Source organism: Gavialis gangeticus, unplaced genomic scaffold (genome assembly GCF_001723915.1).
Source record: "Gavialis gangeticus isolate Ggan-Ray unplaced genomic scaffold, GavGan_comp1, whole genome shotgun sequence".
In the NCBI taxonomy this organism is placed as follows: domain Eukaryota; kingdom Metazoa; phylum Chordata; order Crocodylia; family Gavialidae; genus Gavialis; species Gavialis gangeticus.
The window spans coordinates 104,683,789-104,704,786 of NW_017729022.1; the positions used below are offsets into that span (position 1 = coordinate 104,683,789).

The 20,998-nt window shown below is 45.0% G+C and overlaps 1 protein-coding gene across 5 annotated transcripts in view; it reads left to right on the forward strand.

Moving 5' to 3' along the window:
- Positions 1-20,998, forward strand: part of PRR5 (proline rich 5) — a 178,873-nt gene that overhangs the window by 99,109 nt on the left and 58,766 nt on the right. For 4 of the 5 annotated variants that reach the window (XM_019515818.1, XM_019515819.1, XM_019515816.1 and 1 more), the window contains 4 exons: positions 1,090-1,138; positions 1,776-1,833; positions 6,161-6,252; positions 8,968-9,108. In XM_019515818.1, coding sequence (XP_019371363.1) covers positions 1,090-1,138; positions 1,776-1,833; positions 6,161-6,252; positions 8,968-9,108 — 340 coding nt within the window. The remainder of the gene's footprint in view (positions 1-1,089; positions 1,139-1,775; positions 1,834-6,160; positions 6,253-8,967; positions 9,109-20,998) is intronic. The other variant, XM_019515817.1, reaches the window with a different exon arrangement.

Below are 20,998 nucleotides of genomic sequence, written 5' to 3' on the forward strand. Positions count from 1 at the left end.
CTGAGCAGCCCCTGTCCTTGCCCCTGCCCCACTCTGTCCCTCAATGTGGACGCCTCAATCTACTCCCCCCATGCCCCATCCCTCCCACATGCCCCTTCCCCCCCACAGACTTACCAGCAGGACGCTGCTATCCAAGCTGCCAGGATGCATTCCTGGCCATTTGCATGTTGCATTTATTGGTGACATTATTGGCCAAAAAAAGCCAATTACCAATAATGTTAATTTTCCTGTTATTGGTGCTGATCCGATATGTGGCTAATATATTGGTGCACCTCTACGTTAAAATGGTCCATCTGGGGACTGATTTCCAAATGATCTCAAGGTCAGGTTCTCTGGTGTTCAACAACCACAGCTGTGGCCAGCTTTTCAAATCAGCTTTCAGGCTTCTAAATTAGTTCCAGATTTGCAAAAGTGCTCAGCACCCACCATGCAACAAGTCAGCATGGTATAAAGAGCATGCCTAACAAGTCTGTTAGTTTTAAAGACAGCATGCCTTTACCTCTTATTTACCATGCCAGACAGCAGCATGCTGAAACAACCTGGGTGCCTTGCATGCGTGCTACCTCCTAAATTGGAGGCAGTGGAACCACTTGAGTATGACATTGTGGGTGGGCTTAATAAGGGGCAGTGGTAATTACCCCAGCCACAGTACTGGATGAAGTACTGCAGCTACACAACTCCTGGATTGGAAAGTAGTGCATGTTTTAGCATGGCAGTTCCTGGTGTAGCAAGCACCAGGAACTGCCATGCTAGAGAGACATCAGTGATGCCAAAACACAGGGGTGAATTTCACCCAGAATATATTCCTTCTGCTATTGGAGCTACAGGAATTCAGTTGTTTGCAAGCTTTTTATTTCATGTGGATGTGTATCCCTTGAATTTAATTTAATTCAGAAGAATCCCCAGGCTAACGGTTGAAACTGCTGCATTTTCACTTTGATTTACACAAAAACAACATAAAATGGGTTGGCAATTGACGACCCCATCCAGCCCATGGAGCTATTGGATTGGAGGCTTTGGTAGTGAATACTGCACATGCAATGCAATTTGTTGGTTATTTATATGCCTTTCTTATTGTCTCTAATACAGGCAATTGTTGAAAACTGAGCTGGGATCCTTTTTTACTGAATATCTACAGGTTTGTATGTTTTCCTTTCTCATCTTGTTTCCTCCATTTCTATGTACAGTAGGGTAGAGTTGATTTCCCAAATGATCTGTGATATTGATCCAAAGCCCTTGGAAGTCTGTGGAAAGACTCTCCTGGACATCAGTGGACATTGTATTGAACTCCATATGAGACTTTCTGGCCTGATGAGATCTGGGACAAATATTTTCATTGAATAATCATAGCACCCAAAGAATAGGATGCATCTCAGTACCCTATTTTTCCTTAAACAGCTGTTTTTCTGTAGGATCCAGATATTTCAACTTAAAATTCTGACTCCTAAAGTTTATTAAATGGGTTTTTCGCTATAAATGCACATTATATTTTAGACTACAGTTTTTATTTCCAGCCCTCTGCTCCTCTCTCCCTCCAGTTAAATATTTTTATGGCTTAATAAGCTAATGTTTGTAAAGCACTTCATTAACCTTAAGTGGAACGTTGAAAGGGCTAGGAAGGAGTATTATCATGTTCATCTTTATTATCAACTTTATTGATATATAGTCATTTAAAAAAAGCAGTACTAGTGCTAAGAGAGAGGAAAACCCAACCATAATGGCTTTAAAGAAGCATGGAATGGAATAAAGGAAAGTCCTCCATATTTTTTTTTCAGAATCAGCTGCTAACCAAAGGCATGGTGATCCTGAGGGACAAGATCCGCTTTTATGAAGGTAATTCAGACTTCACTATTATTAGATCTGTGCCATATGCATTATCCCAAACCTGCTGCTATCAATGAGATCCTTTCCATTGAGTTCATTGGCAAAAGGATCAGGAGATGCTACAGTGGGTTTTTGCATCCTCACTTAGAGTGTAAAATTCCCTGTAGGCTTTCACCTGGAAGAACTGATAGTCTAGTTTGTCAGCCAAGCAATGGTGACCTCCAGGTTGAATGTGGAAAAAACTCTGGTCATACCCTGTTCACTCTCCCTTTCAGCATACACAAAGTACTGGGCAAAATGAACCTATTGTCTGACCCAGTAGATAGTTGTGCTTATGTTGCAATCTATAAATCAGGTTTTTCAATGCCATATTGACAAATAAAAGCCACTTAATTTATTCTTTTGTTAATTATACTGAGGTGGAAAATAAAAAGCCCTTGATATTAGATGATTATCAATGATATTTAAGACCCAAAACTGAGAAACAAAAATTAACATATAAGGTTTCTGAGCTTATTTTCAAATAAAGGAGAAACAAATATCCTGTATAAAGCATCATCATGTTCTTAAGATAGCCTTCAGATTTGATTTAATACCTAATATAGGGCACATCAACACATCACCCTACGTTGACATATAGCACATTACGGTGATGTAGTGATCAAGTGGGTCTACACATGATCGGCAGCTATGTCACCATAGCAGGATACTCCCTTGGTATAGTGTGCTACTACGGCAATGTGCCACACTTGGCACAGTGACTGCCCATACTGCGTCATACTTTTGGGCTTGCAAGTTGCTGTACAATAATGTGTAGATGCACCCATAGTTTATTTCAAATGAACTACCTCTCTTTAAGTTAGTCAGAAGGCAGGATAGATATGGACCTTTGTAGACTAACTAAATTATATATAGAGAGCACTTAAAACAAGTCATAAAAATGTGTGTGTTCTAAAACACAGGTGTGAATGAGAATTTTTGGATGAAACGTATTGGAAAGTGCTAATTCATCAAAACTAAAATGTTTTGTGAAAATATCTGTTTCAGCAAACTTCTATTAAAATGCAGTCAGGCAGGTTTCTAAGAGAAAAAAATCTGGTTTCCTGCCAGCTTATCTGGCTGGCTGCTTGGGAGGCTGGGTTTCTATGGTTGATAGCTCCAAGGCAGACCTTTCATGTAAACTGATCAGTGATGAAGGACCCCAGGCTTCTTGACTCTTTTCTGCAGAGCTAAGATGCTGGAAGTCCTCGGAGATCTTGTTCTAGTCATGGCTCATTTCCTGGCTCAGCAGGAGGATGTGTGGAAGCCTGGCATTAGAGCCAAGGCCCAGGAAACCTTGGTAGCCACAGAGCTGTGAGCTTCCAGGCTCAGTTTTGTTTCCAAATAGAACATTTTGCTCATCCCCTCCCTCCCCTCCCCCCAGCTTTTTTTTATTTTCTCTTTTATTGAAAATACTGAAACAAAACAAAGTGTTTCCTATAATTTTTGAGCCATTGGTAATAAAAATATTATGGCATTAATGAGAAAATTATGTGTCTGAGTGTTACATACAGGCCCAACCACTTCAGTTCAGCAAGTCATGTTTCTTTTAGCTCTTGCAAATGCTGTAGGAAATTTGGAGGCCTTTGTTCAACAATAAAAAAAAATGTTCTTGAGAGGACACAAAAGTCAAATTCCTTTGTATGCACTGCTAATCACTCACTGATTCTGAGAATTTTCCCACATCCCACAGTGAAAGGCCTGTCTGGCAAAATGCAGTTTTACTGAGCAGAGAGGAGCATCTGTGCTGAGTTTGCTGTTGTTGATGCATTGAAATTCACTTTGTATACTGCATAATGCTGAGCCAACTTCTTACAAAAATATAAAGAATGTGCTAAGGTAAAGACAGTTCTCTCAATAAGAGAACCTTTTTAAGGGTATGACCAGGACATTGGCTGTCACAGGGTCACAACCCAGGGGATCAGGAGCAGACAAGATGAGGAACAAAGTCCGGTCTTACATCTAGAGTCTGGGGACCAGTAGCAGGCAGCTCAGGGCAAAGGACAAACATTCAAAATGCCTGACCCTGAATTGATTCAATCTTTGCAGGTTAGTCTAACCTGGCTGGGCTAAATCAGTTTTGTAACCGGACAGACATCCCAAAAATGCAGGCACATGCCTGCAGTGGCTCAGCCTAGAAGCTGGGAAGGGGAGGGGGGAAGGCGCTAGAGCAGCCTTCCAATCCTTCCACAGCATGGAGCTGCAGGGGACGTGGCCAGGCTCTGGCAGGACACTGTGATTAGCCTAGCAGGGAATTGATAACAGTGTTGATCACCCAATTAAGAAAACAATAGAGGAACATTACCAGCTACTTGTTGATTCTGCCTGTTGATTCAGCAGGGACCATAGCCAGCATGTGGTCTGCTAGATAATACACCAGGGTGGGCAATATATGACCCAGGGTGGGCAAAATATGACCCACAGTCCATTCTATCCAGCCCGCAGGGCTCCTAAAAAGTTTAGAAAATTAGTATTTATCTGTTCCTAGCTCATGTCAAAGATGAAAGGAGCCAGGGGTAGTAGGACCCAGGGGAAGCCACTCCAAGCTCCTGCAACTGGCAGGGCCTGCCTGGTCCCACTGCACACCCCCAGCTGGAAGGCCCTGCCTAGCATACATGGTCAGTTAATGTGCTAAGTTCTCGTGAAATTCTCACTCTGGCACATAAAGTGGTTGCATTTTTATTCCATGAATAGGAGTTGTGCCTCAGTAATGCTACTGGTATACTGGATTTAGTATGTAAGAATAGTTCAGGTTCTGGTTCTGACCATGGCATGTCATTTATGTTGATGCAAGGCAGTTGAAAATCTTTGTAAATCAAAATGCATTTTGTATTGGTCACAATAACAAGAGAGGTAAGGCAATGGGGATTCATACCTCTTGTGATACCATACAACCATATAATCTGCTCTCTCTTACTGTATACCTCACGGGTATCCTCATTTGTCACTTGCAGAGTCAGATGATGAACTCTGGTTGGAATAACATGGTTGCAAACCTTAAGCAAAAAAAAGTTGGAATAACATGGTTGCAAACCTTAGGCAAAAAAAATGTTTTGATGATGAGCTCAAGTACCGAGTAATCCAGTTCTTAACTCAGAGGTAGGCAACCCCCAGCATGGTTGTCAGAGCATAGCACACAAAGCAATTTTGCTTGGTCTGCACACCTCGGGGTAGATGTTGGGGAGGGGGCCACAGCTGCACTGCCACAACAAGGATCAGACTCCTCACAACTCCCCTGGCATCCGCCTCTGGCACACCAATATCTTAAAAGTTGAGGTTGCAGGTGTTTTTGGCTATCTGCCCAAAAACGTTGCCAACTCCTGTTTTATCTTATTGTGGGATTTACAATTTACTGTGAGGCAAAAGGGAAAAGACCTTTTACTGAGTTTCAGCTGCCTGTATGTGCACTTATTCCATGGGGTAGAGTAACCACAGAATCTTACCCCCTTTTATTGAGAGCTAAACTACCACGGCTTAGCTTCTGTTCACCACAGGATAAGAACACACATTTGAGCTTTTACTCAAGAAGTTGGCAAACAGTAAAACCTTGCTCTTTTACCAAGGTACACTGTTCATATGTCTGTACCCATAAACTGTAAATATACAACAGCATGAACTGTCTCAATGTTATGCCTGTTATATACAATGTGTGCATAGCGAGGTTGTGATTTGTGATGGGGTGCCTCCTAGCAGAGGTGCTTTTTTGGACCCTGTTCATGTCATCTCTCCTCATGGGGTATGGTGGTGCTGGCTTCCCACAGATATAGTTGAGGGACTGAAGCATAGGGAGATTGTGCCCCTATGTGTCACAGTAGAAGTCTGTAGTGGGATAGAGATTTGAACACAAGTCTCAACTATTGGGCCATACTTATCTCAGATTCCTCACACTTCTGTAGCACCTATGTTTTTAAGTGTTTTGACAGAGATTATGCATGTCTTAATCACAAAATTAAACTAAGCTTTTGGCCCGAACTTGCAAAGCATTTCCAGGCCTGTTAGGCTCTTATATTGTGGGTGGATCTCTCTGACTAAACTTTGCCCTGGGAATCCCTTAAGTCAGTGAGTGTATTAGACTATGTGACCTGAAAGACCCAAAAGCTGTATGATCTTATATACAGGATGGGGAAATTTTTCTCAGCCTGTAAAGTGTTAAAATGATAAATGATCCCACCCCCCTTGCTCTGCAGTAATTAGGAATTTTTCATTGTTTCCTTCATTTCCCTGTCAAATGCAGCTATCTATTCTTCACAACAGAAGAAATGCACTAGCTTATTTTATGGTTTGGGCTTTCTTACAGGACAGAAACTGCTGGATACCTTAGCTGAAACGTGGGATTTCTTTTTCAGTGATGTCTTGCCCATGCTTCAGGCTATTTTCTATCCCGTGCAGGTAAAAAATAAATTACTTCATTACTTTAGAATCTTGAAAAACTGGAAAAAGTGATTATAGTGGTTGATCAATTTACTGGCACAACTGTCAGCCTCTCCTGGTAAGCCAGTGTCATGCAGCTTTTATGTGGTAAAGTCATTTGCATAAGTAGTGCTCACATGAAAATCATGGAAAAAGGAACCAAAAGCTGGAGACATTTTGCCAATTGCCTTGTTATTTAAAAGCAGTGCAAAGTGGGTAAAAATCATTAACAGAATTCAGTGTCCAAGGGATTTCCAAAAGAGTTGGGGATTCAGCAGCAGGGGGCTTCCCCCATGGGGTACGACAGCTGGGTGGCAGGTGCTCTTCAATTAATGTGCATTAAGACAGTCTGATGTGCATTTTCCTAGTGCCTCACAATGGAGATACTAGATTTAATGTTCATTAACTAAAGTGTGTTAATGCACATGTAGACGCATCCAGAGAGAAGTAGCCACGGGGATAAGCAGCAGCAGTAGCAGGATCCTAGTGTCGGCTCAACTTGGACTTGAGCTGGATCATTCTGGCCCACTGCTAGAAAACATTGTTGACCAGTGTTTAAAAGACTGAAGGGAGTTAACTGATCTGCATTTTTAGATTTTAGATTTCTGATGTACTTTTGTGAATCCAGCTTTATGTGACTTAAACACAGTGGTACTTGTGTTCTTCACTGCAACTTCTGGCTAGGATTTTCTAAAGAACTCAATGGAATTATGAACCCAACTCTGAATTTCAATGAGATATGGCCCTCAAAGTTGTCTAGAATTCTAGTTCCTGCTCATAAATTACTTCTGTGCTTCTGAAAATCCCATCCGTTTAAAGTTTACACATACACACTATTTCCACTCTGCAGTGGTAGAAAGGACTACACAAGGAACAATGCAATGGAAAGTCAGTGTTTTTACATCACACTAAGATAAATCAAATCAAGCCAAATCCAATTTTACCAGGATCTTCAGAAGGTTTGAGGTTTGGGTTGGGTACAAACATGAGAAATCTCAGTCTAAAGAAAAATTTTAATATCCAGAAAATAGAGATTTACAATGAAATATCTTCACAGCATTACAGCACCATCAGTGGCCTGATTGTGTAGGACCAGTTACAGATTAACTCCTGTTCCCTCACTGGAACACATTTTTTATAGGGGTGTGCAAAGAGGGCCATATTCGATTCGGATTTGGCCCGAATCAGGGACAAGGATTTAAATTGATTCAGAGATTCAGACATAGACACAACTCTGAATGTTTTTTCTACATACCTCAAGGTACCAGGCAGCACATCAATGCTGTGATGCTGGGATGGATGGAGCATCCCACAGGAGCACGGGGGGCTCCCTAGCACGCTCAGCAGCAGACCTGGAAGTGGAGCAGAAGCACTGCTATGGCTCAGTGACTGGTGCCTCCTGGGTCTGGGGGAGCACCTGGGGTCTCCCCACAGCTGATTGCTGATCTGGGAGGGCACGGGGGGGCCCCCTGCCCACTCCCTGGCAGACCGGAAAGTGGACCAGAAGTACTGGAGGGTTCCAATTCAATTTGGAGAGATTAAAAAGTCTCCTGATTCAATTTGGATTCAGAGATTCTGCCACCGAATTGAGCCAAATCTCTGCCAAATCGAATCGGGGACCAAAGCTTCATAGAGCCCTAATGTTTTACTGTTATTAAAATTATATACTAATTACGTTTGGTTTTATAGCCTTAAGACTATGTAGCAAATATATTCCTATTGGTATGTCTATGTTAGACTGGAATACAAAACCATTCCAAAAATACCTTAAGGGGTCTGGAAGAAATAACAGGTTGGATTTTCCACAGAGTGGGATTTTTTTCTGTGTGTAAAAGTTTAAATAAATCTTGAACATTAGTTTATTCTCCATGATGGCTGAAGGTTGTTGCAGAGGCAGCTGTGAGAACTCTTCCAAATGCATCTGCAGCTTTGTACATCCTAAACACATGCCCTTATTCCAGCAAGTGGAACAAATTTGTTCATGCACAGATAAGGACACAGAGTTAATGTATAGTACAGATACAACCAGGTATCATTATTGTTGTCAGAAGTTATATATCGTGTTCTCTGGGCAGAAGCTACTTGTAGTGAGATTTGGCTTTCACTGGAGAAAAAGTAGTTCTGTGAACATAGAACATGAAACATGAATTCTGCTATTGCCTTGTGTTAAGGTTTCCATGAATTTTAGGAAAAGGGGAAGCCACAGTTTGGCTTGGAGTCCTTACACTGGGAAAAGGAGTCCAAAACAGGACACGAGTAGAGGAAAGAAACTGAAATACAACACCACCTTTGTTCCAGGAAACCCCACAGTTTATTCTACTTTGTTTAGAGATTTTACAAATATTTAGAATATCCTTACAGAGAACAAATCCAGGCAAGGTCTTCCTTGCCCTTCCCCAAGCCACACACACACTCATATTTAAGTTTTGTATCCCTGTGTAGATTATAGGCTAAACAATTAAGTCCAAGGCAATGCTTCTCAAATTATGCAAAACGCTGGGGTGAGCCCATACTAAGGTTATGGGATATAAAGTGGGATTGGACTTGTTTTTACCCTCCCAATATTCCCTTCGAATTTTTGTTGAACTTCTTATTCCTCTTGCTCCTTAGTTAAAGAGAAGAATTTCTACTCATGATTTTGGTTGTCTTTTTTAAATGGCTCCTTATCCCTTTTGTGCTGATTGTGTTTTTAAGGGGAAGGAGCCCTCAGTTCGTCAGCTGGCTCTTCTGCACTTTAGGAACATTATAACCCTCAACATTAAATTAGAAGATGCACTATCACGTTCCAGAGCCAGGGTTCCACCTTCAATTATTCAAATGCTGCTAATTCTCCAGGTATGTGATTTTGATTATCTTCTCTATCTGTCATATTGATGTAGGGCACTGATTTTGGTGCCCTATTTAAGACACCTCATCCCTGAACTTCACAAGTCCCAAACACCCACAACTTCAGCTGCAGGAGAGCTCAACACTTCTGCATGTATACTTTGAAAGGGCATGCCCCAAAATTAAGGCTAGCAAAATGAAAGCTTCTTTGAAAAATTGGGCCAAAAACCAGAAGCTTTTTGGTAACAGTAAAACACCTTTTTGATTTCAGTAAAACACCTTCCATGGATTCTTTTAAGTCAGGGGTGTCAAACCTATCTATGCCCTCAGGATAGATCTTGACTGCAGGCTTCCTTGTGGGCCAGATCCAGCAAGGAGCCTCCCTAACCAGATCTGGACCCACTGGGCCAGTGGGGCAAGTGGCAGCACTGAGGTTAACACAGCCATATCTCATTCCACCATCACTAATATGGATCCCCAGCAAGTGTCTGGGAATTTGGCAGGGAACTCTGCAGCTGAGTGAAATGGCTTTGTGAGCTGTATGTTTGCAACCCCAGCTGAAAGTTAATGTCTTACAGCAGGGTTAGACAACTTTTTCTGGCTGGGCTGAAGTAACCTGCCTGTGGTCAGAGGCAAGCAGGTGAGAACAAGGATGCGGCCACTTGCCTCTGCAGCTGCATGTTGGTTGTGCCCACAGTTGATGCTTGTCTCTGCAGTGGCACTCAGCCAAAGCTTGCCCTCACTCCCCACCAAGTGCTGCCAAAGCCTCACATCTGCAAACCAGATTCAAAGTCCTGTGGGCCAGCTCTAACCCATGGGCCATGGGTTGCCAACCTGTGTTTTTCAGTATCTGTATCTGTACATTCAAATCTTAATTAGGTAACAATTGAATGCATGATATGCCCTTTCATTATGATACCTAGTACATACTTGGTTGCATGGATAGATTCTATCAGAACTGCTTAGGATTCACTAGGTACATCTACACATGCAATTAATTCAAAGCAATAAACTCTGGAGCAGTTTGAGCTGGAGTAAACTACTCCTGGGAGAAACGTCTGCATGTGTGTCTGGGACAGCAGCAATTTGAGCTGGGGAGGAGCAGTTTACACTAGGGCCACTTCTGCCTTGTTCAGCCTTGGGCTGTGGGTGGCAGTATCAGGCAGCAAAGGGGCTGGCTGGGGCAGAAGGGTATTGAAAGTGCAGTGGTATGTGGCTAGGCAGCAGGCAGGAGTCTGGCCTCTTCTGGCTGGGCTTATCAGGCACAATTTACGCCCACAGTAAGTGTCTACACATGCATTTAATCACAATTAATTACTCCAATGTATTAATCTTACAGCAGTGGTAACTGGTTTACTGTGGCCTAATACCATTACACATGCAGACAGTGACACTTTACTCTTCAGAGTAGCTAACTATCTGTGGTAAAGCACACGTGTAGATATGGCCCTAGAGAACAATGAATCTGTTTGCTGGAAGTAACGTTTATGAATGCTTTGTTAAAGAAAAATATCACAATTGTTGTTTACAGAGCAGGGGGAAAGGGTGACAGTCTTCTGAGAAACTGGGACAGATGAGTGGTCCTTGTTAGTGCATTTCCATATAGAAATTAATTTAGAATAAATAAAAGGAAATCCTTTTTCACATACCTTAAAATTATGCCATCCATTTCACGTGTGATCATTGAGTCTCATATTTCAGGGCTGGATAACTGAACACTCAATGATAACAAATATAGTTACACAGACTGAGATCAAGGTAACCAAGTTTCATGTTTTGAACAGTAAAATGGTTACTGCTAGGCAACCAAGGGGTATTTTGTCCCCAGTGCAACATGACACAGCCGTTTTATCACCTTTTCCTTTATGAATCAGGCATTAGCCCCTGCCAGGGTCCAGCTCCCAGCAAAGTCAATGCAAAGACTTCTGTTGACTTTTGAAACAAAGAGCTGGATGACGTCCTACAATAAAAAGCTCATAGGAGGCAATGGTATTATCTGCCAGGAACAGGGAAACAGCCTTTGCATACTTTCCTCCTCCACCAGCAGGAAGTGTTGACAAGATATTACGTATTTATTTCTATTTTACTGTAAAAGCTTCATGCTCATTACAGCTCTGTTGACTGACATTATTAATTACATGGGGTTGAATTTTTTTACCCTAAATATTTGTTACATCAGTGAAAGTCACGTGGCAGAAATTTATAATGACCAGATTTTGGGTATTTTTTTTCTTTTTTGCCAGTGGCTTATTGTATAATATCTAGTTGATAATGCACCAAGAGATAAAATGTCAAAGAGGATTGAGGGATAAATCAGTCTATCTGTTTACACATATAAACATTTCTAGTTAATTAAACAAACTGCAGAGGAAAGAATCTTTCCCAAGACAAACATCAAAGTAAACAGAATCTGATTTGTGGATAATTTAGGAGGTGCCATGGAATCTAGTTCTGTAAATCCTGTTGTGGGAAGGGTGGGGCAGAGATAAGGACCAGCTGTCTGGCAGTCATGCTAGATTGCAAAGCACTTGGAGAGGTTTTGTGCTCAGACTTTCCAAACTGATGGAAGGGGAATGCATCAAGGCAGCTTCTCCAGTCACATAAGCACATGCTCACCAGTCTTTGACCTAGCCTAGAGCATCCTGATAGGGATCTATTCAGAGACAAAGAGGCATGTAAAGCAGAGGAAATCAGGCTTTCACAGGAATATATTAATCACAATACCTTATATTCAGCAAGCGTATCTGAGTTACATACCCTTAGGAAAACAATGAAGCCTTTCCATACCATCTCCCCTATGCCCAACACTTGTTCTGAGCTATAGGTCAATACTTGTCTAATGCAGATAGGCTTATCTGCCTGCTGTATTCCTACTGCTGTTGGGCAGTAATAAGCCAGCAAAAGAGGAAGAATCCAAAGTATATTTTTCCCTAAAATAAAAATTCTGTCCATTTTTTTGGGAGAGCAGCTGATTTCATAGATTTCATAGACATTAGCGCTGGAAGGAATGTTGGAAGATCATTGAGTCCAGCCCCCTGCCCCAGGGGCAGGAAGTCAGCAGGCAGCATAGGATCCCAGCAACATAAACATCCAAATTTATCCTGAAGGAGTTCCAAGTAGGTGCTTGAACCACCTCCGGCGGCAGTCTCTTCCAGACCTTGGGGGCCCAGACTGTAAAGAAGTTCTTCCTTATGTCCAGCCTGAAATGGTCCTGAAGGAGTTTGTGACCGTTTGACCTTGTCATCCCCTGGGGCGCTGTGGTGAACACATGTTCCCCCAGACCCTAGTAAGCACCTCTGATAAACTTACAGGCGACCACCAGATCACCCCTGAGCCTGCTAAAGAGCCCCATAGCTCTCAGCCTCTCATCATAAGGTCTGTTTTTCTGACCTCTGATCATGCATGTGACTCTCCTCTGGACTCTGTCAAGCTTCTCCACATCCTTTTTGAATTGTGGAGCCCACAACTGGACGCAGTATTCCAGCTGTGGCCTCACCAAGGCCATGTACAATGGGAGAATGACGTCATGGGATTTGCTTGAGAAGCATCTATGGATGTAAGCCAGCAATAGTAGTTTACTAGCTGCAGCATCACATTGATGGCTCATGTTCATCTTGTGGTCAATCATGACCCCCAAATCCCCTTTCATCCATAGTGCCAACCAGCGTAGCACTGCTGAGTCTATAAGCATGCTGTGGGTGTTTCGTCTCAAGGTGGAAAACCTTGCATTTTTTGGTGTTGAGCACCATCAGGTTCTCATCTGCCCATTTGCTGAGCCTGTCAAGGTCAGCCTGGATCACCGTCCTGTCCTCAGGTGTGGACACTTTACCCCAAAGTTTGGTGTCATCGGTGAACTTGGCCAGTCTGCTTCTGACTCCAATGTCCATATCATTAATAAAGATGTTGAATACTGTTGGCCCAAGAACAGAGCCTTGAGGGATCCCACTGGTCACAGGGCACCATGACAATTGACTTCCATCAACCACCACCCTCTTGGTCTGACCACGGAGCCAATTCCCCAGCCAGTGGATTGTGGTGAAGCTGAGGCCACAGTTGGCCAGTTTTGCAAAGAGGTAATCATGGGATACCAAACTGAAGGCTTTTTTAAAGTCAAGATATATATGTCCAGGTGATAGGTCACTTGGTCATAAAAGGAAATAAAATCGGTCAAGCAAGACCTACCCACAACAAACCCGTGCTGGCTATCCCTCAGGATGCTGCCATTGGCTAGTCTGTTAAGAATGGTCTCTTTGATAATCTTTTCGAAGACCTTCCTCAGAATAGAAGTCAGGCTGATGGGCCTGTAGTTTGCAGGATCCACTTTCCTCCCCTTCTTGAAGATAGGCACCACATTGGCCGTCTTCCAGTCTTTGGGCACTTCACCAGAATGTCAGGAGCTCTCAAAGATCCGTGCCAATGACTGAGCTATGATGCTTGCCAGCTCCTTGAGTACCCTGGGGTGTAAACTGTCAGGGCTGGCTGACTTGAAGGTGCCCAGCCTCTCAAGGTGTTCCTTCACAAGGTCAGCATTGATGGAGGGTAAGGAATCACCCTCACCCAGGTATTCCTGTCCTGTAATGGGCAGAGGCGTCCCTTGGGACTGGTGAAAAACTGATGCAAAGTACCCATTTAGCAAGCTGGCTTTTCCCTGGGCATTGGTTGTCAGTTGTCCCATCTGGTTTATCAGGGGTCCGACGTTGCCCTTGCTTTTCTGGCTCCCCATATATCTAAAAAAGGACTTTTTATTGTCCTTGATACTTGTAGTTAGTTGGAGTTCAGTTGCAGCCTTGGCTTTCCTGGTTTGCTCCCAGCAGGTCTGGGCAGTGCAGAATATTCCTCCTCGGAGGTGGATCCAGTGCTCCATCCTTTGTAGGTCTTTCTTTTTTAGACAGAGGATGTCTGCTAGTTCCCTGCAGAGCCAAGGGGGATGCTGTGCCCTTTTTCTGCCTTTAACACAAGATGGGACAGACTTTGTTTGTGCATCTAGGATTGCTCCCTTGAGGAGCAACCACTCATCCTGAACTCCCCTCCTCTTTGGGTCATGGCCCCTTAGGGACTCCCCTACAAGCTTCTTGAGCTTGTCAAAGTCAGCTTTACTGAAAGCGAGGACTTCTGTATTGCTGACTTGCCAGCTTTACGGCGGATGGTGAAGGTGATCAGATCGTGGTCACTGTCACCCAGCTTCCCTTCAATCGTTAGGTCACTGATTAGGTCGTCCCCCGTAGCCAGTACCAGGTCAAGCAGTACTTTACCTGTCATCAGTCCGTCGACTTCTTGCATCATGTAGAGCTCATCCACGCATGAGAGAAAGCCTTGCGACTGCTCTGATTTGGCCGAACACTCTTCTCACAAGATGTCAGGGTAGTTGAAGTCTCCTATGACAACCATGCACTGGGAGCATGCAGCTTCAGTCAATTCCCTGGCGAACTCCTGGTCAAGCTCTTGATCCTGGGTCGGAGGTCTGTAATAGACTCCCACCATTGTGTCCCCTGTGCCGTGTTCGCCATGGATTTTAACCCAGGGGGTCTCCAGTCGTCCACCCTGGGTGCCAATGTCTGCTTGCAGGGACACGTAGCTTTTCTTGACATAGAGAGCTACACCTCCACCCCTTTTGTCCACTCAATCTCTCCTGTACAGGGTATAGCCGTCTATACCTGTGGTGCAGTCATGGGTGGAGTCCCACCAGGTCTCCTTTATGCCTATGACTTCATAATTATTTGTGTTAAGCAAGAGGACAAGTTTATCCTGTTTATTCCCCAAGCTCATGGCATTTGTGTACAGACAGGCAAGTGTCCCTTTAGGGGCCTTTGCCTTGCCTGGTACAGCTCATTCCAGGGCTGGGGCAGTGGTGGGCTCCCTGAAGTACCTGACTTGCTGGCTTTGCAAGGGTTGCTTAGTGGGCCAGCAGTGGTGGTAGTCCCCCCATCTCCCAGCAGGCTTAGTTTAAAGCCTAGTGGAGCAGGTCAGCCAGTCTGGCTGAGAAGAGCCTCCGCCCCAGTGAAGAGAGGTGAAGGCTGTCCCTTTCCAGAAGCTCACTGCTTCTCTCACCAAAGAGCAGACTGTGGTCATGGAAGCCGAAGCCTTCCCAATGAGACCAGCACAGCAGTCTTTGGTTTACTACCTCACTCCTCCTCTCCCTCCTTAGCCCATAGCCTGAGACTGGAAGGATCGAAGAAAACACCACTTGCACCCCCAACCCCTTTAGCTCCGCTCCCAAATCCCTGTAGTGCTTCATGACCCGGGATTGCTCCGAGCCATGTTATTTGTGCCCACATGGATAAGGAGCATAGGGTAGTGGTTAGTGGGCCAGAGGAATTCAGGGATCTTCTTCACAATGTCTCGGATATGGGCTCCCAGAAAGCAGCATACTTCCTGGGCTAGGGGGTTGGGGCAGCAGATTGTACCCTCAGTCCCCCTCAGGATGGAGTCTCCCACATCAAACACTTTGCATTTTGTCTTAGGGAGAACGGGGGTGGTAACTGTAGTTAAGCCTGTGTAGTCTACTGGAGCTGGCAGCATAGCAGGTTCTGCTGGGGCTGCAAGAGGTTCATACCTGTTGCAAAGCTCCAGTGGGGCAGGGACCTTGGTGCGGAAGGCCTTGGGGCCCTTGACCACCTTGGCCCAACCCCTTGGCTGGACAGCATGGGAGGTTCCTGAGTCCTTCTTTGTCCTGGAAGGTGATCTTGGTCTGTCCTCCGCCTCCAGGGGGTGAAGGGCCTGGTAGTAGGAGTCGATCTCCCACTCACCATCCCTGATGACGTGTGGTCTCTGAACTGCAGCCTGGAGCTCCTCCAGCTGGTGCACCAGAGACCCCCAAAGGGAGCAGACCTCACAAGGGGAGGTGGCCATGCTCCCAGACTCCAGAGCCTGAAAAAGTGTCAGGCAGCCCCTGCAGCCAAGGCCAGGGTCTTTGTCTGCGTGGAGCCTGGAACCATGGGGTCTGTTTGGGTGGAGGCCTCTGAGGAGCCAGGGTGGGGGCCGCAGGCCCCGAGGAGGCCCTCGGGTTGCAGTGTGTGCCCATCCACATTTTACTGGTGGTAGTCTGGCTAACTGTGACTACCTACCTTAGGGGCTCACAGGCAGGGTCTTGGGCCCTTCTGCACAAACTCCACGCTAACTCATGCCAGGCAGACAAGCCCACCTGTTTGTGCAGCCTGTTCACGAGGCTCCAGCCACTTGGCTCCCTGGGGGCTGGGTAAAGTAGGAGCTGGGGGCAGGGGCATGTCCCTTCCTGGCTTGGACTTAGCTGCCCCGCAGCTGTCTGGGGTTGGGATCCCTCCCTCCCTGCCATGGGCCCCACCTACTTCTGGCTGTGCCAGATGAACATGATGAGCTATAATACTGCCATTGGGAATTTAGTTGGGAAGCTCCAGTCCCATCCTGTCCAACTGGAAAGAAAAAGTTATTTCCAGCCTAGTTTCTTTCTGTAGCAAAATCCTTGTCTTGACTGGAAAACAGTTACTGTTGGAGACTCTTAAGTCAGTGCTTCAAGGTGTCAGGCCTATCACCATAGGTAGTTACAGTCATGTAAACAGAAAGTAGGTCAGGGTCCACAACATGGCACTTAACATGTCGTTTGGTTACATTTTGATAAAGGCACATACAGACATTTATTATATGATAAGAAATCTGGTATTTACTGGCTCTTTTGTGGGGTTTTAGGTGGAGCACTCCCTAGGTAAAGCCAGGATTTATTAAAGAAAAACGGAAGTTGCGAAAAATTCTGAACCTTACTTAGAGTATATGCCCCAGTCTGACATAAATATGTAATCTCATTCTTAACATGAAGCATGTTTATAATCCCATTAGCTTCAATAGGATTACTCGGACATTTACAGTTAAATACATGCTTAAGTGCTCTGCTGCACCCAGTCCATAATGCTAGCAGAGAGCACATTCCACTGAACATTTCTGAATTAAAAGACTGGAAAAAACCTGATCCTTGCACTTCATTCGTTAGAGTAATTTTATCTTTAACATAAATCTTTCAAACACTGTAGCCCAGGAAAAGCACCCTAGCCTTTGATATTGTCGCTACACCACATCCCTCAGATAGGATAACGTAAGAGAATTCATGAATTGGGATAGAATCTCTCAGGACCCACCCTGCCACAGTCTCTGCTCTACACACACACACATTTCTCTACGTATACAACCTCATGTATAAAAAATGGGAGATGGAGGAATCTGAATCTGGGAGTCAAGACAAATTGGAGAGACTAGGTAGACCATCCAAAGAGAAACAAAACTCATTAAGCATTTGCAAAATTTCGAAGTGATTTGCAGTATGAGTTTGAATCAGTTGCACTGATTTCTACTAAGTTTTAATCACCACATGGCAATCTTGTATCCCTTCTGTTATCTACCTGTTAGAGAAAACATCCATATGGTCTGGAAAGGAGAATGTTTGCTTCTGGAGTGAAACTGGATTGTCACCACACAGTAGTGGCAAACACCACATTTGAAGGCCTTTTGCAATGACATCCTTAGTTTAGATGGTCAGAAATTAGTCTGAGTCGGATTTTTCAGTTTAGTCTGTCACATAGTGTACACTACCAACACTGTTTGCTCTGCAAAGAGTTAACTGCCCCAGGAAGGATGATCATCTGGTACACTAGAGTTGACATGAGAGTGAAATATTTGTCTTGTTGAAGTTTAAAACAGGAGTGGGTAATTATTTGGGCTAGAGGGCTACTTAATGAGTTTTGGTGAGCTGTTAAGGGCTGTATGGGTATACTTCTTGTCAAATTGTTAAGCTCCACCCCTTGACAGGTGTCTCACCCCTGGCCACCATCTTGTGACTGGAAGTCCTGCCCCTACCCCCGGACCTTTGCCACAGATCATCCCTCCCCTTTCCCCAGAAGTACTGCTTTTGGGAGCAGGGTTCCCGGTCTTGGAACTGGAAGTCCCATCCTGTCACATAGCCCATGACATAAGAAGGCCCACTCACCTGACCCTAAAACCTAACCCACTCACTGCCATGTTGGTGGCCATGTTGGTCCCAGAATCCCCTGCCCCATCACATGGTCCCTGACATCAGAATGTCCACCCCTTGACTGGGAGACACCGGCCCTCCAGAGGCCTTGCCCTCATGGTACATGGCCTGCCCCTGGGGCCCCAGAAACCCTGCCCCCTAAACCACAAGATCTGTGCCACAGGTCTGTGCCCCTGAGGCATTGTGACCCCTCTACCAACCTACCCCATTGCACTTGATGAATCAATGGGGGCTTCAGGGCCATCAGACCTCCCTGAGAGTGGCACTCAACCAATAGAGGGCTACATGCATAAAATCTTTCAGAAGATATAATTTTAACAAATTATAGCCAAATAATGTGCCAGCAGCTGCAGCAGGAGCAATTCACCTCTTGCGGGCATACGTCATGGCCATTAGTGGAGCCTTTGTCTCTACTAGTGCTCTGCCTGAATAACTTGCAGCTTCCAGCCTGAGCTGCCATGCCGGTCACACTTGGTGCAGTACATGCCAGAACACAGTGGGGCTGTTAGCGGCACCCACTTCTTTATTAGGGCCTGGCCTGGATAACCCACAGTTCCTGGCTGAAGTCCCAGGCAAATGGCCGAGTTCCTGCACCATCCACATGTGACGGCACACAATGGACTGTAAGCAGTGCCTGCATGCCTATTGGGGCCTGTCCCAGATAACCTGTGGCTCCCAGTAATACAAGTCCCCGTCATGCAGCCAGTTCAGACCCATGACTGTACTTTGACTCTCGTTATGGCCCAGGCTGTCTCCTCTATGAATGGCCACAGTTACTGAGTTGAAGCCTTACCAGGCAGAAACCTAGCCAGGAGCTTTCAGCTTTCCATCCCCAGCATCCCCTGCCTTGGAGCTGGGGGACAGGGCAGGCTGTGCTGGGAAGGAGGGTGGCTACCTAGCAACCAAAACTACAGATACTGCTGCAGCCAGTGCCTGCTACACAGAGGGCAAAGAGGTGCTGGATTTCAGAGGGGCAGCTGCAGGCCAGATAGAATCACTTGGTGGGTTGGATCCATCCTGCAAGCCATATTTTGCCCACCCCTGCTTTAAAATGTCAGGTTGTGGGGAGACAGACTGAATACATGGTTTTTAAACATTCTGGGACATGGGGACCCTAGGATGGGGGAGACACTCCATGATTCTGGGTTCCTGATGCCTCAGTACTTATAAAAACATTAATCAGCTGATTTTCAGACTCAGCCCCAGACAGCCTGGGGTGTCAAACCAGACCCGGAACTGTTTGAGGCTGGCTCTGATAATCAACTGATTGTTAGTACAGCCCTAAGTCTGGAGCCTGCTGAGGTCTGTGGGCAGCCCTTGATTTGGGTCAGAGCCTTCCCTTGTCCAATCTATAGGATCAGGCTGGGGAAAACTGCAGTTGTGAGATTAGGGTTGGAGAAATTTTTTGCCTCATTCCAAACATCATGCCTTGTGCCATGCATGTCTAGCATGGGCTATAGTGTTATAAACATTCTGACCTGTTGCAGTCTTTCTGGGCTGTTTGCAACAGAAGAATTGCTCTGTTGTTTTTCCATAGTCAAAAAACAAATGAAAGCTAGAGCTGGCATTTCCTGAGGGGCACCCCTTGAGTCTATGAAGTTTGAGAACCACTGGCATGGGAAGTTGCACTTCACTGATCTTTGACTGCAGTGTTAGCCACATGTGACCTTTTATTGCCAATATAAGTTGGAGACAGCTTTGGACTGTTTCAGTTCCATTTACAGAGACTGAAAGAGCAGCATCAGAATCGGGGCAGTACAAAGAAAAATGTTTTCCATGACTCTTGCACCAACAACCCAGACTTTGTCATCTACTGGAGAACTAGAAAGCAAAAGAACATGTGTGAAAGGAAGCAGGACACTGGGAAGGAAGAGCACAGGGGTCAGGGAATAATAGTTAAAAAAACAGAGACCAAACAGAACAAAACTGTCACTGATTGCCAGAGTTTATTTATACAGATGACTAAGCAAGCTGACCTGTTGCATAAACCAAGCATTTCAGAGGCACTTGTTTGCTGCTGTTACTAGAACATCTTATCACCAGGTATCCTACTCCATCCTGAGAAATTCAGAATAGAAAACACTGTTTACTCTAAATGCCTTTCATAGATTTGATAGGCTGTAGGCCTGGAAGGGACCTTGTAAGATCATCAGGTCCAGCCCCTGCCCAAGGGGCAGGAAGTCAGCTAGGGTCAAAGGATCCCAGCAAGATAAGCATCCAAATGTTTCTTAAAAGTGTCCAGAGTAGATGCTTGCACCACCTCTGGGGGAAGTCTATTCCGGGCTTTGGGGGCTTGGACAGTAAAGAAGTTTTTCCTTGTGTCCAGCCTAAAACAGTCTTGCAGGAGTTTGTGACAGTTGGACGTTGTCATCCTTTGGGGTGCTCTGGTGAACAGACATTCCCCCAGATCCTGATGCACACCCCCTATATACTTATAGGCTGCCACCAAGTCACCTCTGAGCCTGCAGTTCTCCAGGCTGAAGAGTCCAATAGCTCGCAGCCTCTCTTCATAAGGCCTGTTCTCTTGTCCTCTGATCATGTGTGTGGCTCCCCTCTGAACTGTTTCAATCTTCTCCACATCTTCTTTCACTTAAGATAACTTTATGAACTCTCCCTTATCATTTCTATGGGTGCCCCAAACCAATTAAAACTACAGAATGTGAAGATACAGTATCTCTCACGTTGAATGATGAGGTCTCTTTAAACAGCAGACGTGACTGGAAAAATAAAACCCTGTGGTTTCATTTTTGGCTTCTATGAATTTCCTTGGGGCTCTTGGCTCTGGAAAGAAAGTACAACACAAATAAATGAATCTGCCCAATGAAAACTATTCTCCTGCTTGTGCCTAAATGTTGTCAGTGCCCTGTCACATTGATAAAGGGTTCCAAAGGTCTTGTTGGAAGC